This window comes from Protomyctophum parallelum (genome assembly GCF_964188405.1).
Source record: "Protomyctophum parallelum genome assembly, chromosome: 19".
In the NCBI taxonomy this organism is placed as follows: Eukaryota; Metazoa; Chordata; class Actinopteri; order Myctophiformes; family Myctophidae; genus Protomyctophum; species Protomyctophum parallelum.
Window position 1 is genome coordinate 33,066,558 of NC_139717.1, and position 15,180 is coordinate 33,081,737.

At 45.7% G+C, this 15,180-nt stretch overlaps 2 protein-coding genes across 2 annotated transcripts in view; one reads left to right on the top strand and one right to left on the bottom strand.

Moving 5' to 3' along the window:
* Positions 1-1,800: 1,800 nt before the first annotated feature.
* LOC310876923 (kinesin-like protein KIF26B) overlaps positions 1,801-15,180 on the bottom strand; it is a gene marked incomplete at its 5' end in the record, with an annotated part of 33,908 nt that continues 20,528 nt past the window's right edge. The window contains 4 exons of the mRNA XM_083790572.1: positions 1,801-3,865; positions 4,896-5,046; positions 5,520-5,695; positions 11,801-15,098. Of these exons, the coding sequence (XP_083646698.1) occupies positions 3,654-3,865; positions 4,896-5,046; positions 5,520-5,695; positions 11,801-15,098 (3,837 nt within the window). The 3' untranslated portion in view covers positions 1,801-3,653. The remainder of the gene's footprint in view (positions 3,866-4,895; positions 5,047-5,519; positions 5,696-11,800; positions 15,099-15,180) is intronic.
* LOC310876367 (guanine nucleotide-binding protein-like 1) lies at positions 6,027-7,790 on the top strand (the record flags this gene model as incomplete). Its single annotated transcript, XM_083789894.1, has 1 exon — positions 6,027-7,790. One exon carries the CDS (start codon positions 6,027-6,029, stop codon positions 7,788-7,790), a length of 1,764 nt encoding a protein of 587 aa, XP_083646020.1.

Consider the following 15,180-nt stretch of genomic DNA (forward strand, 5'->3'; position numbering starts at 1 on the left):
GATGGTTATTGGTGAGTTGCAATGATTATTTAGCGAATGAGTCCCCAAAATGATAGTTTTGCTGCTTTCTGTTCCTAGAATTCCCCTGGCTTGTGCCACCATATACACGCTCTTCCAGGAAGTTTCCCAGAGGTTCTGCTACAAGCCAACCCTCCCCTATCGCCTCTGTGTATGGGAGCTCAACTGCGCCACGGTATCTGTCAGGAGAGGGAGCCTCTGAGCAAGGTAGTAATCAATATCAAGGTAGTAAGTCAATATAATTATAATTATATTTAAATTGAATTATTTTGGTAAACTTATTTAAGTCAGGTGAGCTGAGCCTAGTTTAGCTAAATTCTGGATGTGTATTGGATAAAGTGGCATGCAGTAGTATGGATGGCTGGTCTCTGTCATAGCATTTAGGTATGGATTTGCTGACCAACATTGTAGGACTTATGAAAACATTAGTTTAATAAAGTATGAAACCCTCAGCTTTCTCTTTCCCAAGAGGAGTAGATATATTTTGGGATATGATATGAGACATAGAGGAATTGAATTGCTAGACTGTTGACTAAACTGCACACAGACACAAAAGGCATCATGAGTTTGTCTGGCTCTGTGGGGAAACATCTAATTATCTCTTAACACTTTCTGCACATAGACTACTGGGCTGTTGCACCTCCTACGCCCTCTGTGTCCCAGGGGGATTCCAGGGGCCTTGTTGCCCATGACTCTCGAACCAAGCAACCTGCATCTGTTCATGCATACAAGCCCACCTGTTCTCCAGCCAGGCGAGTACACCCAGGTGGAGGGAGTCCTTGAGCATGGTAGCCATGAGTCAGAAGTGGAAGATTCTGCTCTTGGCGAACCTGAACCACCGGCTAGCCTATCCAGACGTTTTGGCAGAGATCCTACCCTGGACATGTTCCTGAGGGGTTACTATCCCCCAGGTGTTATCTCCCACCACAGCAGAAGCTTTGAGCAAGGGAGAGACCACTGGGAAGACTCGTACTATGGTCCAGACATGCCTATCCCAGCCCCTATTCCAGACAAGTCATTCCAGACCTTTCAGAAGGACACTGGGTCTTCTCAGCAGCAGTCTAGCCAGGTTCAGGAGATCTCTAGCCATATGGGTTCTGGTTATGAGACTGTGGAACCTGCCCTCTTTGATGTTGACTATACAACAGATGTGGGGGGCTACGAAGCTGTTTTATGGGCTAAACCTGACCAATCTGTGGGAGAATATGGAGCTGTACAATTGCACAATACTGGTCCTTGGGATAACCCTGGCTACTCTGCTGTTGGTAGTACAACAGATGTGGGAGACTATGGAACTGATATCCAGGCTAACCCTGGCTACTCTGGTGTTGGTAGTAAAACGAATGTGGGGGACTATGGTTACTGGGATGAACAGGGTATGTATCATTCTCTGTATAGGCCTCTTGTGCAACCCGAAGCTGTTTGGTATAAGCCTCATGTGCCACCGGAAAATGTTTTGTATAAGCCTGGTGTGCAACCTGAATCTGTTTTGTATGGGCCTGGTGTCCAACCTGAATCTGTTTTGTATGGGCCTGGTGTGCAACCTGAATCTGTTTTGTATGGGCCTGGTGTGCAACCTGAATCTGTTTTGTATAGGCCTGGTGTGCAACCTGAATCTGTTTTGTATGGGCCTGGTGTGCAACCTGAATCTGTTTTGTATAGGCCTGGTGTGCAACCTGAATCTGTTTTGTATGGGCCTGGTGTCCAACCTGAATCTGTTTTGTATGGGCCTGGTGTGCAACCTGAATCTGTTTTGTATGGGCCTGGTGTCCAACCTGAATCTGTTTTGTATGGGCCTGGTGTGCAACCTGAATCTGTTTTGTATAGGCCTGGTGTGCAACCTGAATCTGTTTTGTATGGGCCTGGTGTGCAACCTGAATCTGTTTTGTATAGGCCTGGTGTGCAACCTGAATCTGTTTTGTATGGTCCTGGTGTGCAAACCTGAATTAGTTTTGTATATGCCGTATAGGCCTGAACCAGTTTTTGGAGCCCAGGTCAGCAATATGAAATGACAAAGTCATAATGCAGGAAGTACTGCAATTCTATTGCAACTACAGCAATGCATGGTATCCGACTCAATAAAGCTTTTTCATAATGGAGTTATGATGTTTTTCTTTGCCTTTGTCTAGTCAGTCTGTTACAATAGCCAGATGTCACACACATGTACTGAACAAACTATTATTGGCTTGGTGACTAAGTGCTTTGAGGCTGAAATGACTTGGTTTGACAATGCATATAATTACCATTATGCAGTTACAACTTGCCTGATGCGACTGTAAAATGCAACTTTTCATTAGACCCTAAATGTGTGAAGGCGTTTTAGAAACCAACACTGAATTATGTTTGAGAAATTTGTTACATTTTTCATTTGAATTCTTTGAGTAACTCTCAAACTAATTATTTTACCACTGCCTACAAAGTGATCTAGCAGGGTATGCTCTGGAACTGTAAACAATAGAAAAATGGCAGCATATGAGCTTTTAAAATATTGTGGGAGGCAATACTTACTATCAATACCCATTACAATGGGACATACAGTATTTGATCTAACTCACTTTTGCTTATTCATGTTTTTTACTGTCAAGAGTTCCTTCAATATACAAACATATATTTCAAGTGGTGTTCAGATTAGCACCATTATACAAAACATGGCTGTGGAGGTAGAATAACACCCGTTTCAATACTTAATGGGAAAATTATGTTCATTTGCCCTTTGTTACAATGATAAACTAGGTCTGTTACATACTGTAGTCATTTAGTAAAAGAAAATGTCAATAGATTTACTTTCTGCATATGAATGTAACAATGCAAATGAACCTATTGAATAATTGATCCATAGTTTAACAAGACTGCTCCTCAACCTGAAGCATTGGGATTTTGAAAGCTACAAAGATGCTGGTCACTTAACCGCTTGAACCCTACATACTTTGTTCAACTTCAAATAGCAAAAATAGGCAATCTACAAGATTACAACATAGCTTCACAAGTTCACAACGCCTTGTGATATTGTAGATCTGCTATTTTCACTGAATGTCAACTTATTTTTGCTGAATGTTTGCTTATTATGACATGACTAGAATAAGGACACTAGAGTTCATGTGATTAAGGCCAGCATATAACAAATTTGTTTACATCAAGAAATGGTAAAATTGTTGCATGGTAAAAACAAGCTGTTTTTAAGGTGGCTCAATGACTAATCTTGAAATCCTTCCACATTGCCAGTTTAGTTAAACGGCTGCATCTTAAAAATGTCATGTTATCTGACACTGTAGATGAAACCTCAGCATTGGCCTTTACCAACTCTGAAAGGTTAGGCACACATTTAATTTTGAAAGCCGTCAAGCCTGTCAACCCAGGGCTCTTGGAATCCTGACTCAAATCCTACTGGGCATCGGTTCCAAGAAGTTGACAGCATTTGGTCTATTTACCCATAAAATCCTCAACATGTGGTTCTGGAAGAGGTGGCTAAATTGCTGGGGAGATGGAGAACTGTGATTCCATTGTTGCAGATAGTTGGCAAATAGGTGAGCATACTTGGTACAAGATAAAATACAAACGGATGCTGGTATACCTCCTATTCCTGCCTTCAGAATCATACACCCTCGCTTACCCCTCACCCTCAATGGTCAGAGAACTCAGATTCCCATAAAGCCGTGATGGTCCGGTGCTGTTCGCCGCCGTTTCTTCTGTCTTGGCCGTGTCTTCTGTTTGGTGGAGACGTCGAAGCAAGTGACCATCATGACATTGGCCTTGCAGAGGTTCAATCTGTGCTCCAGTCGAGCTGTCACCACCTCCAGGGCTTCCAAGTGCTCCAGGGAATCTACCTCAAACGTCTGCCACAGGTCAACTGCAGGAGATGTCAGTTACAACGACGGTAATGGCAGTGCTGTATATAGGCTTTCAATTCAAACAATGTGCAATAAAGTACCGTAATGCATGCTCTCTGGCTGAAGATGAATGTACAGTATAAGAATGTAAAACATCGGTTCTGTGCTGTGTTGTCCCACACTGTCCGTCCCGCAACATAGAGTGCTGTGATTCTTGTGTCTCAGTAACGCTGCATTGGAACACTGTGTGTCAGTAATGTTCCTGTGCCATTAATGTCACAAGACAGATTCCTGTACACCCACTGAATTTGGTGGAAAATGCCATTCTGCTTGTGATTGTTATGGCAGTATAGAGGGTATGCGCATGCATAAAGTGAATGGCAAATCGAGTGGCAAAGTGAGTGACAAAGTCAGTTTAACGTCGTTTAACATCGTTTAATGCAATCAGATAGGACTTTTATGTTTAGATGTATGAGTTGTGAAGGCCAGAAAGTAGTTTTTTGCAGTGTTCCCGCATAACTTCCTGGTATGATATGTCACGCGCATACCCTCTATTTGTGTCATCTAGTGATGTCATTGTCACCACACTGCAGGTTTTAATTCAGTGTTCATTCAAAGACTGTACAATGTACAGGTAAGAAGGAGAAGCAGGTTCGCTTCCTCTGGATGCTGCCCTTAGTTTAGGCACTGGGTGTTCAGCTATAAATACAACTTAAATCATATACCACCAAAGCGGAAAGCGGCAATCCAAATTAAATGATGAATGTTGGGCTCCGCCATCCTCAGAGCAGATTAAAAAAAGAAAAACGTTTGAATCTGCTCTGAGGAAGGCTGAGGCCGAAACGCATAAGCGTTCTCAATAAATGGGAAATTGCATCTGAGCCAGTCTTGCATCATTTATTTTGGAGTGCTGTTTTTTTTCCACTTCAGTGGTATTTGATTTAAACTGTAGTGTACAAACTAGAATGTACATCTCTATTTTTGAGCTGAACAGATTTAAGAAAGATTCAAGAAAACAGCTGCTGTCAAACTCTGTACTCCGGTACTTACACTCTTGGTTCCATGTAGCCGGTTCTAGCATGAGGTTCTGCTTGGCCTGGTCCAGTTCCCTCTTCAGGTTGTTGTACTTGGCCCGAACCTCTGTGATCCTCTGCTGACGGTGTTCCAAGAATTTCAGCTTGGCACTGAAGCACGAAGGTCCCTGTAAACCACACACACACACACACACACACACACCATGTTACGACCATGCTAGGTCAGTTATCCAAGGCCAGTCTGTGGGCTTCTAACCATGGTATAAAGCCTCCGTGATTGTATTAACCTTATTGCGTTCAAACCGAGGACTGTCTGCAAAGGTTAATGCATGGTACGTTCTTCAAAAGGGGAAGGAGGCATATGAATCCCACACTACTGCAGATGTTTTTATTTATTTATACAAAGGTTTCATAGCATACAGTAAGTTTCAGCCTTTACGAAAAGGTTAGAATAAAATGAAAGGCAAACAGGCCCGGCCGTTGATGGTGTGGAGGTCAATACTCCCACATACAGACCCACATGAGTGTATGCTTAACTGGAAAGCCAGTGCCTTCCTCCTGCATCTCCTCTTCATCATCTCCCTCCAATATCCATCATAAGAAAAGACAGAAAAGATAGAAGATGTGAATGAACAGGCACCTGTTTGCCAGCAGTACCTCCTCGTCTCTGCAGCCTTTCCACATCATCAATCTCGTAGACGGTGATCTCGTAGGCCTCCGGGATACCCCGCTCCCCCCAGCGTGCGCGTGGACCGCTGGCCGAGCGTCTCATGGACAGGGGCATGTCGTGGGACGGGCGTCGCTGCTGGGTGCCGACTGGAGGACAACAGGAGCAGTGTAATGAGGTCAAACGTGTGCCCAATGGCAATGAATGGAGAATTTACGTCATACTACAGTGGTGCCCGGTGGGAGCTGGCCTACTTGGAAATGCATTCCCCACCACAGTTATGTCTGTGTCCCTTTTATGCCCATATATAGAGTTCTTTATCAGGCATGCCCAAATATGGAGTCTATGCAGATGTCAGAACAGCATTGTGATGTCAGAACAGGCTATATGGAGATATATGGGGATTTGTGGATTTGTGGACATCATATAGTCCATGGAAATAGCGGTACATATCACAGTTGCTGTAAAATCCTATTGTCTATGCACCGGAAGAAGCCATTCAGCAACAAACAGAAAAAGAAACAACTGCAAGACAAACGGGAGAGAAAGAGAGGTGACAATGGAGGTGACAATGACGATGACCCCACCCGCTACAATGCCAATCATGATATTATCAGAATAAACCAACAGCCCTCCAACAAAGATGGCATGAACTCCAACAGGTTTCAGCTGCACTTTGAGAAGGAGAAAAAACACGAGGTGGAGAAGAGAAAGGAGACGGCCAGAGAAAAGCTTCTACAGCCAGTGTCTGACAAAGAACTTGAGGTGGACATCGATGATATCTACCCTTCTGGGAAAGGCCTTGGTTTACCCAGGAGGCCATCATGGAGTTATGACATGAAACATGACGAACTGCTGAGGAAAGAAGAGAAGTCGTACCGTGACTACCTGAAAGACCTGCACTCCAGAAACCCACCCGGCTCTCTCAGCCACTTTGAGCACAACCTGGAGACATGGAGGCAGCTGTGGAGAGTGTTGGAGATGTCCGACGTGATCCTGGTCATCGTGGACATCAGGCATGCGGTGCTGCAGTTCCCCCCAGACCTGTACCACTACATCACGGCCGAGCTGCACAAACAGGCGGTCCTGGTGCTGAACAAAGCGGACCTCTGCCCCCCGCCTCTGGTCGTCGCCTGGAAACACTACCTGGCCTCCAAGTTCCCACACCTCACCACCGTGTGTTTCACCTCCTATCCCGGAGAGCCCTACAGCACAGTCCTCCAGAAGAAGTGTGCGAGGAGAAGGGGTGTTCGGGACAAGGCTGGAGGCCCAATAGAAATCCTCAAGGCCTGTCAGGAGGTCACTGCTGGTAGAGTTGACCTGTCAAGCTGGGAGAAGAAGATCCAGAGAGACGCGCTCATCGAGCAACCAGGCAGGGATCAGTTGGATGAGGGGGTGGAGTCTGTGCTGATGGAGCACCATAGCGACGCTGCCATGAAGATGAGCAGCCAAACGCGAGAGCTCTACAAGGACGGAGTCCTCACCTTAGGATGCATAGGCTTCCCTAACGTCGGCAAGTCATCTGTGTTGAACAGTCTGGTTGGGAAGAAGGTGGTGAGTGTGTCTCGAACCCCGGGCCACACCAAATATTTCCAAACGTACTACCTCACCCCCACGGTCAAGCTGTGTGACTGTCCGGGACTCGTCTTCCCCTCCCGTGTCAATAAACAGCTACAGATCCTCGCTGGCATCTACCCAGTGGCTCAGTTGCAGGAACCCTACACAGCAGTGGGATACCTGTGTGAAAGGACTCCCTTCTTGTCTGTCCTGAAGCTCAAACACCCCAGCCTTCAAGACGTACCGGCACACCAGCAACAACAACAGCAGGCGACGCAGAGCTGGACTGCTTGGGACGTCTGCGAAGCCTGGGCAGAGAAACGAGGCTATAAGACGGCAAAGGCGGCTCGCAATGATGTTTACCGGGCGGCTAACAGCCTCCTAAGGCTCGCCATCGAGGGGAGACTGAACCTGTGTCTCAGGCCACCTGGATACAGCTGCCTCAGAGAGAGCTGGGAGAATCACCCGGACCTGTCGGAGATAACGGCCCTGCTGGGGCGGACAGGGGGGGAGGAGGACGGGGAGGAATCCAGCTCCAAGGAGGAGAAGGACAGGGACGCAAATGATCCTGATGACGATGATGACGATGATGACGATGATGAGGGTGATGACGACGTAGGGAGTGATGACATGCTGTCGTTATGTCACTCTGTCAACATGTTCAACTCCCTTCAGGAAAACGACTGACCACACATACGGATGTATGTACCATCTTATATTACATTTGAGACGGGCGGAAATAATAATTAAAAAAATAAGAAAGAAATCACACCTGTGTGAAGTGAGGGGCGCTCTTACCATCGTACATCATCATGGCGTAACAACGTTTGTGTAAGACGAAAATCAAATCATAGCTGAATATAGGAGGGGCTAGTGCCCCTCAAAAAAGGATTCAAACCCGTGTGAAGTGAGGGGCACTCTTATCATTGTACATTATTATACATCATCTCATTCCGGCCAATCAGAATTTGCGTCTTCTCCTTTGTGTTACGCAATGTTTGTGTTTACACGAACACTCAAAATTGTCCATTCATTGTCAATGACATTTAATGTTTGTGTAGGACAATGTTTGTGTTTGCACACACACTTAAAGCTGGACATAGGAGGGGCTAGCAAAAAAAAACCAAAGGATAAACTATCCAATACAATCAGTATACAAATCAGCTCATGGTCACGAACATCATCCAGACAAGACAGGCAGGCTAGTCAGGTAACAGCTAATGCTAAGCAGGTTCAGTCGGGGGCATGAGTGTAAGGCGGTCAACGTGCAACAGAAATGGCTGCCATACTTTACTGAATTTGGAGATGGAGCCACGCAATGCATATATATATATATATATATATATATATATATATATATATATATATATTATAATTTTTTTAATTTTAAAAAGTATAATATATCAGAGATCCAACGGGAATGTGAGGGAGGGTATGTATTTCTCCAGTGGATCAGAATAAGATGCCTTTCCAGAAGAGTCACAAAAGTGACACGGTCAGATTGATATTTAGGCAGGGGGATGGTTTCATGAAGAACGATGGATCTATGGGCAACTGTAACACATCCAAAATAGTATCAAATATAGATGACCAATAAGACTGTAAGGCAGGACAGGTCCAAAACATATGAAGATTAGCTGTAGCCTGGTGGCATCTATCGCACGTCGTATCGACATTATCATAAATCTTGGCAAACCTAACCTTAGTTCAGTATACACCCGGTGAAGAAGTTTACATTACAACACTTCTTCCATCCCATCCTGAAAAGAAAAATCACACCCGTGTGAAATGAGGGGCGCTAATATATTAAAGTCCAACTCATGTTGCTATGATTAGGTGATGATGTAAAATGAGCATTGTATGTCTGTCCTGTTTTTCTGTTGTGTATTTTTTGTTACTGGCAGAGCTGTGTCACTTATTTTGCCTCTTGTCTTGACCAGTTCACACTTGTAAAAGAGACTTCAGTCTCCATGTGGTTTTTACTGGTTAAATAAAGGTTAAAGAAAATAAAAAAATATTTAACTTTATTGTTAATGGCATTTAATGTTTGTGTTAGGGACAAGATGACGTAAATTTTCCCTTCATTGTCAATGGCGTTTTTAAAACAAACATTGAACTAAAAACAAACATTAAACCTGTATAGGGCCCTGGGCCGTGGCTCAGCGGTCCAGGCACCTTGGCCGGTAGCCCAAGTCTGGCAGTGTGCCGCGGGCTCGACTCCCGATCCCGACAGCCTTTACTGCATGTCACTCCCCCATCTCTCTCCCCCATTTCCTGTCAGCCTACTGTCTGTCCCTCTATAACAAATATAAAATAAAGGCGAAATAGAAGGAAAAATTACACTGGTGTGAAGTGAGGGCTGGGGTGCTCTTATCATCATACATCATCACATTCCGTGCTCAGCCAATCAAATCATCACATTCCGTGGTACACACAGACACACAAAGCTGGGCATAGGAGGGCCCTCGAAAACGTCATCTAAACTTTTGTTTTTCCATCTTTTGTTTTTCTTTTCGGGATGGAATGGAAGGGATGGAAGAAAAGCGTGAACACCAGTGGTCACTGTTGCCTCTGAGTGCAAAGCCATCAGGACATTGAAGAGGACAGAAAGGGACTAACTGGCTGGCTTCCACCACAGAGGCGAAATACCACTAGCTTGTTCATTATTCATGAGACTCATCTCTTCCAGACACACAAGACATCGCGGTGTCTTTCTGAATAGAGCGTATGCATAAAGTGAGTGGCAAATCGAGTGGCAAAGCGAGTTTAACGTTGTTTAATGCAATCAGACTTTTCTGTCAAGTCCAGAAAGTCGTTTTTTGAGTTTTTTGAAAACTGAGTTCCCAACAGGCCCGAAAATTAAGGCCCGGCCCTACCCGGGCCCTCATCAAACCTTGTACACTCAAGACATTGCCCCCGCTGCCACCCTTATAGATATCCATATATGGAGCTGAACTGTTATGACATTCCATATGTTGATCCGACCCCACATGCCAAAGCACCAGTCTGACGTCACCCAGGCGGATGCGTGCACACAACCTCTGCCTTTAGGGCGAGGTCCCTTCTCGCCCTCAGGGCGTTTTACTGGTTAAATAGGCCTACATGCATGTCCATAATGTAGACTGTCTGATATGTTTTCAGTTTGATAATGTCACTATTTAATTAGAATGTATGGTAACCACATTATAGCCTGATGTCCCTATTTTATAAGTAAACGAAATCTTTCAAAAATAGCTACAATATTAGATCTACATGCTCACAAAGCATCACAATGCAACACGTTGTGATCTTGTAGATCTGCCATTTTCGCTATTTGTCGTACAGAGACGTATATTATAGGGCTTAAGTGGTTAACAAGATGTCCCCCCTGTTTTCTCTTACAAATCGAACCCTGAGTATGAGCATAATAAGGTGTACAGGTGGAACAGGCTAAATATGGGATCTACCTCAAGTGTCACAAAATTAAGCTTTCCTGTCCCATCTCTAAAAACAAAGAGACACAAATTGCAAATCCCTGAGATCAAAATAGATTATGAAAGTGCTCCAGAACTAGTTATGATCACAATGGGTTAATTCATATGCAGGGAATCTTCTGCCTGAATTTAATCAGCTAAGTAACAATAACAATGGACTAAGACGGTACAGCACAGTAGGTGGATTATGCTTCAGGGAAGCTTTCATAAAACCTTCATGCTAAGCTCCTCTTCATGCCTCCATTAGGACATTACATTACCGGTGTGCACCGTGTTCACACTTACATTTTGGGGAAGCAAATCAATCCTATTATATTCAAAGCACCTTCTTTATTATTCCATTACCATGTGTTGTCATCGGGCTCATATATTAATGATGTGACCTACTGTGCTCTTCGTCAAGCTATGAATCTGTGCCACCAATAAACACCACAGTTAAAATGTGTGTGGTCATGCATGTGACTATACACTGTATAATGAAATTACATTGTGATTCACTAAATTCACCCAGTGAGTATATTACGGTAATCTAGATTACGTACAATAACAGAGAAAATGCAACTAAACAGATTACCTTGTACATTTATATTCTTTGCCTCTTTCCCCAATTTCCTGTCTTTCTCCACAATACTAAGAGGCAGTAATCTCTTTATTAACATTTGAAAGAAAATGAAAATCGCTTCCTCCCTGTAAAATGATATGACGTACCCATCTTATCAGATCTAACCTCTCCCTTTGTCTTATTTCACCCGGGCCATTGCTTTAAAATCTGATGGATTTTGTGTAGGTATAGCCTACAGTAAAGTTTCACTCGGTTTTTTTCACTGAGGAATGCTGAAATGCCGAAATAAAAACTAAGCTATGATGACTAAAACTATGTTTCGTCAACAAATAACAGGGAGGGACTAGTGGAGAAGAGAGAACTAAAAGAAAAGTCATTTTATACTTGGTTACATGCTGAAAATAGCTACTATTTTCAGCATGCAGCCAACTTTAATATCAGTCATTATGATACCATCAAGGCCTATAGGTCAACTAAAATCTTATGATAGTTAGTCGACCAAAACTAGACAATGTTTAAACACTAAAACATTTCAGTTGACTAAAATGTGACTAAAACTAAATGAAAATGTATTCAAAAGACTAAATCAAAATCAACACTAGTCTGGGGTTTTCTTCTTCTGTTCCTCATGGGATCTAAAACGACTCTGCCATTGTTTTTACCTGTGTTTCCTCTCCTCCTGGACATGCGGTTGCTGCGGGCCATGCTGAGCAGGGATGCGCTCCTGTCGCTGACCGAGGAGTCTCTGTTGGAGGTCGTGCTGCATGTGGCTTCGCTGTCCCTCACCAGGCTCTCGTAGCCACTGCTCACCACGCTGTTCCTGTTAGGCCAAAGCAGTGACGTCTTCCCCATGGCCGGGGGCAGATCGCCACTCAGCACGCTGGTAGTCTCACTGGCATGGCCACTCAGATGGCTGGGCGTCCGGGGAGCGGTTACCCGGCTGTAGGGCGAGGGAAGGGGTTGGTGGCTTATAGACGGCGAATGAGCAGAGAGTCTGTCCTCCGGTATAACAGAGCTAGTGGCCAAATTGTCCAGTCTTCCTGAGCTGGTGCCAGCTTCCCTGTCCTTCAGAAGGTCAGAGAGCCGTCCACTAATAAAGCCCTGGATGGGAGATCTAGTGGAAGAACAGGTGGAGCTTTGGCTCGGAGTCCGACTGAGAGAGTGAGATGACCAGGGAGGAGAAGACAATGAGGAGGAGCCTGGGCTGAGGCTTTTCCCATCCGGAGAGAGACTGGCACTCCTGTGGATGGACTGGTGCAAGCCTTTTGGGGAGAAAGCTGTGTTTTTGGTGCTGGGTGCAGATAGCCGGCGTACTTTGGGGCTAGCCATCTTCAGTTTCCCCACTGCAGAGAGCTTGAAGGTGGTGCTGGGATGATGGCTTGGATCAGCCATAGCTCCAGACCTAGGAGTCCTCCTTGGGTTCCTACTGACCCTGGGTAAGGTAGAATCTTCCTCATAATATTTATTATAACTCTCTGTAAAAATCCCATTATAACTCCCCTTGAAGCCCCCCTTAGAATTGCCTTCACTACTGCCTTTGGAGCTTCCTTTGGAGCTCCCTTTTGAACTCACTGAGGTGGTGCTGCCACCTCTATCCAGACTTTGGTAATACACTGGGGCTCTACCATGGGAATTAGTCCTGCTAGTCAGCTGCTCTAGTTTAGCACTGAAGAGCCTGCTACTCTCCTCCATGGGTGAATTCAACTTCCAATTCAAACTATCATGGTTCATGCTTAGACTTGTTTCTGTCAAAGATCGATTACCTTTTCTATTTGGGCTACTATCCTTTCTATTTGGGCTACTAGCCTTTCTATTAGGGCTACTAGTCTTTCTATTCAGACTGCAATCCTCTTGCCTGTACTCCACGCTGCACTTCCGAGGTGGGGACAAGAAGCTACAACAGTTGCCTGGGGGGTGCCGCCTGCCCGGCCCTCTCTCTGGGGTGGCCACTGGGCTGCGTGATGATGTCACCCTCCCTGGGTCTTTGTGGTCGTCTGCCATATGACCTTCTCTGCCTCTCTCCTGGTGGTTGGCGTTGTGCCAGGCTCTTGGCAGACTAGCTGCCTTAAGGGCGTTAGCCTCAGTTGCTAGGCAGCCAGGTGAAGCAGCCACATTCTCAGGGGCATTCCTGATGACTTTGCAACTGACTTCTCCCCCCAGCAAGCCCCTTGATGCATTAACGGGATAAACACGCTCTCTCCCTCTGGGATGGCTCCTGCTGTCCGGGGTTTTGTGCCTCGTTCCACTGGCTTTGTTTTTGTGAACCGCTGTGTCTTCAAAGCTGGCTAAGTCATGGGACATTTGGCTTGACGATGACATAGACTCATTGTCAGACTTCTTATGAAAATGTTTCTCAATATTAATAGACACATTTTTTGCCTCAAGGGTCTTATGTTTATCCTGCCTGGGTTCAGGTAATGCCCTGTCTCCTGACATGTTATCACTAGAACTCCCTGTTTGTTTATCACTCTCAGAATCACAATCACTAATGGTATCAATAAGCATGGGATTTATAAATGAAGGTAAGAACCTCTGTTCCCTTCTCAGTTGCTGAAGTCGCTTTTGACTGCTGGTGTCGGTCGACGTGGCCTGCCTGTCACGTTTCACACCCAAGTCGGAGCATCCTGCCACTCCAGAATCATCACTGATGTTGCTGATAATCCTTATTGGCTGAGAGGTGGCAGAGCCTTGGACATGAACTGGTGGCTGGACAGTGTCACACACACGAATAATGTTGCCTCCCCTCCGGCCTCTCTCAAGCACTCCGCTGATGGTCACCTCCTCCACCATAGTGAACACTAACTCATCTTGACCACTCTGGTCCAAGGGCTGTTGAACAGTCACTGTAATAGTGGCTTTCATTTGTTTAACTTCCTCTGTGGGGAGCGGAGGTAGGATATCCCCCAGTATAACACTGGTTGCCAGGGAAGGAGTTGAGCAAGCGGAGGATGTGGGAGAGAAGAGCGCGGGTGATACTGGAGAACTTTTGCCAGCTGGCGAGGTCCTTTCTTCCGATTTCAGCCAATCGCCCGCTTCTGAAGTCCCCTGGCTTCCTGTGGGTTGAAGCACAAGAGCGAGTGGTGCAGGTCCATTACCCTTTTGAGAAGAAAGGCTGTGAGGTGAATTAGGAGTTACAGCGTTAAGCACATTTGGGGGCTTGGCTTGACACAATGTGTTCATGTGGAGTATTTGGTTGGATGGATCCTCATTGGAGCTGGCTGCACTGCCTTCCTCGCAGTCATACAGGCCTGAGTCCTCTCTCTGAAAACTGTCTCCGGGGAAGACGCCGTCCGTGAGTTTCTCACCAGCAGACATCTGGGTGCAGCTAAACTCCTTGGTCATTAACGGTGCCTGTGACGTCTGTGATGATTCGGTGTCCGTCCGTTTCGCTGACCCACTCTGTTGTTGTGACTTATTCGTGGCGACATCGGTTGAGGGTTCATTTGACAGAACCCTGAGGACCTCCGTCGCTGTCTCGCTACCGTCGATGCAGCCCAGGCGCTCTTGGAGCTGGGCAAACGTGTCGCACTTGAGGCAGTCCCTCTCGGGTTGCTTTACGTCCGGTTTCAGAGTCTCAATTTTCCCTGGTAGGCTTTCGATTTTAATTTTTTCTCCAAACAATCTGGGGATGCTCAAAAGCTCCTTAAGCAGAGCAGCGAATTCCGGGTCCTCCGTGTCTTGCTTACTAGGGTGCAGAGATGGGATGATGGGGACGGACTCGCATTGGGTCAGCGACAGGACTGAGACACTGGGCCGAACCTGACCGTTGGAGTCTATGTGGATGACTGTGTCGCAAGACTGGTCGCTGACAGAGTGGTCGTCTATCTCACCGGCCAAGCGGAGATGAGGGACGTCCACATCCAACTCGCTGGCAGAGTGGAATGCTCGCAGGGACAAAGAGCGAGGCCCTGTCCTTTCTCTGCTAAGACTCCGGCCACAAGGAGAACATGAAGTGGATTGCTGTTCAAATGAAGAGAATGGCATTGATCTCTGCATTATTAATTAGGCATATATTGGGTCTACAGTTACTTTGGCTCATATG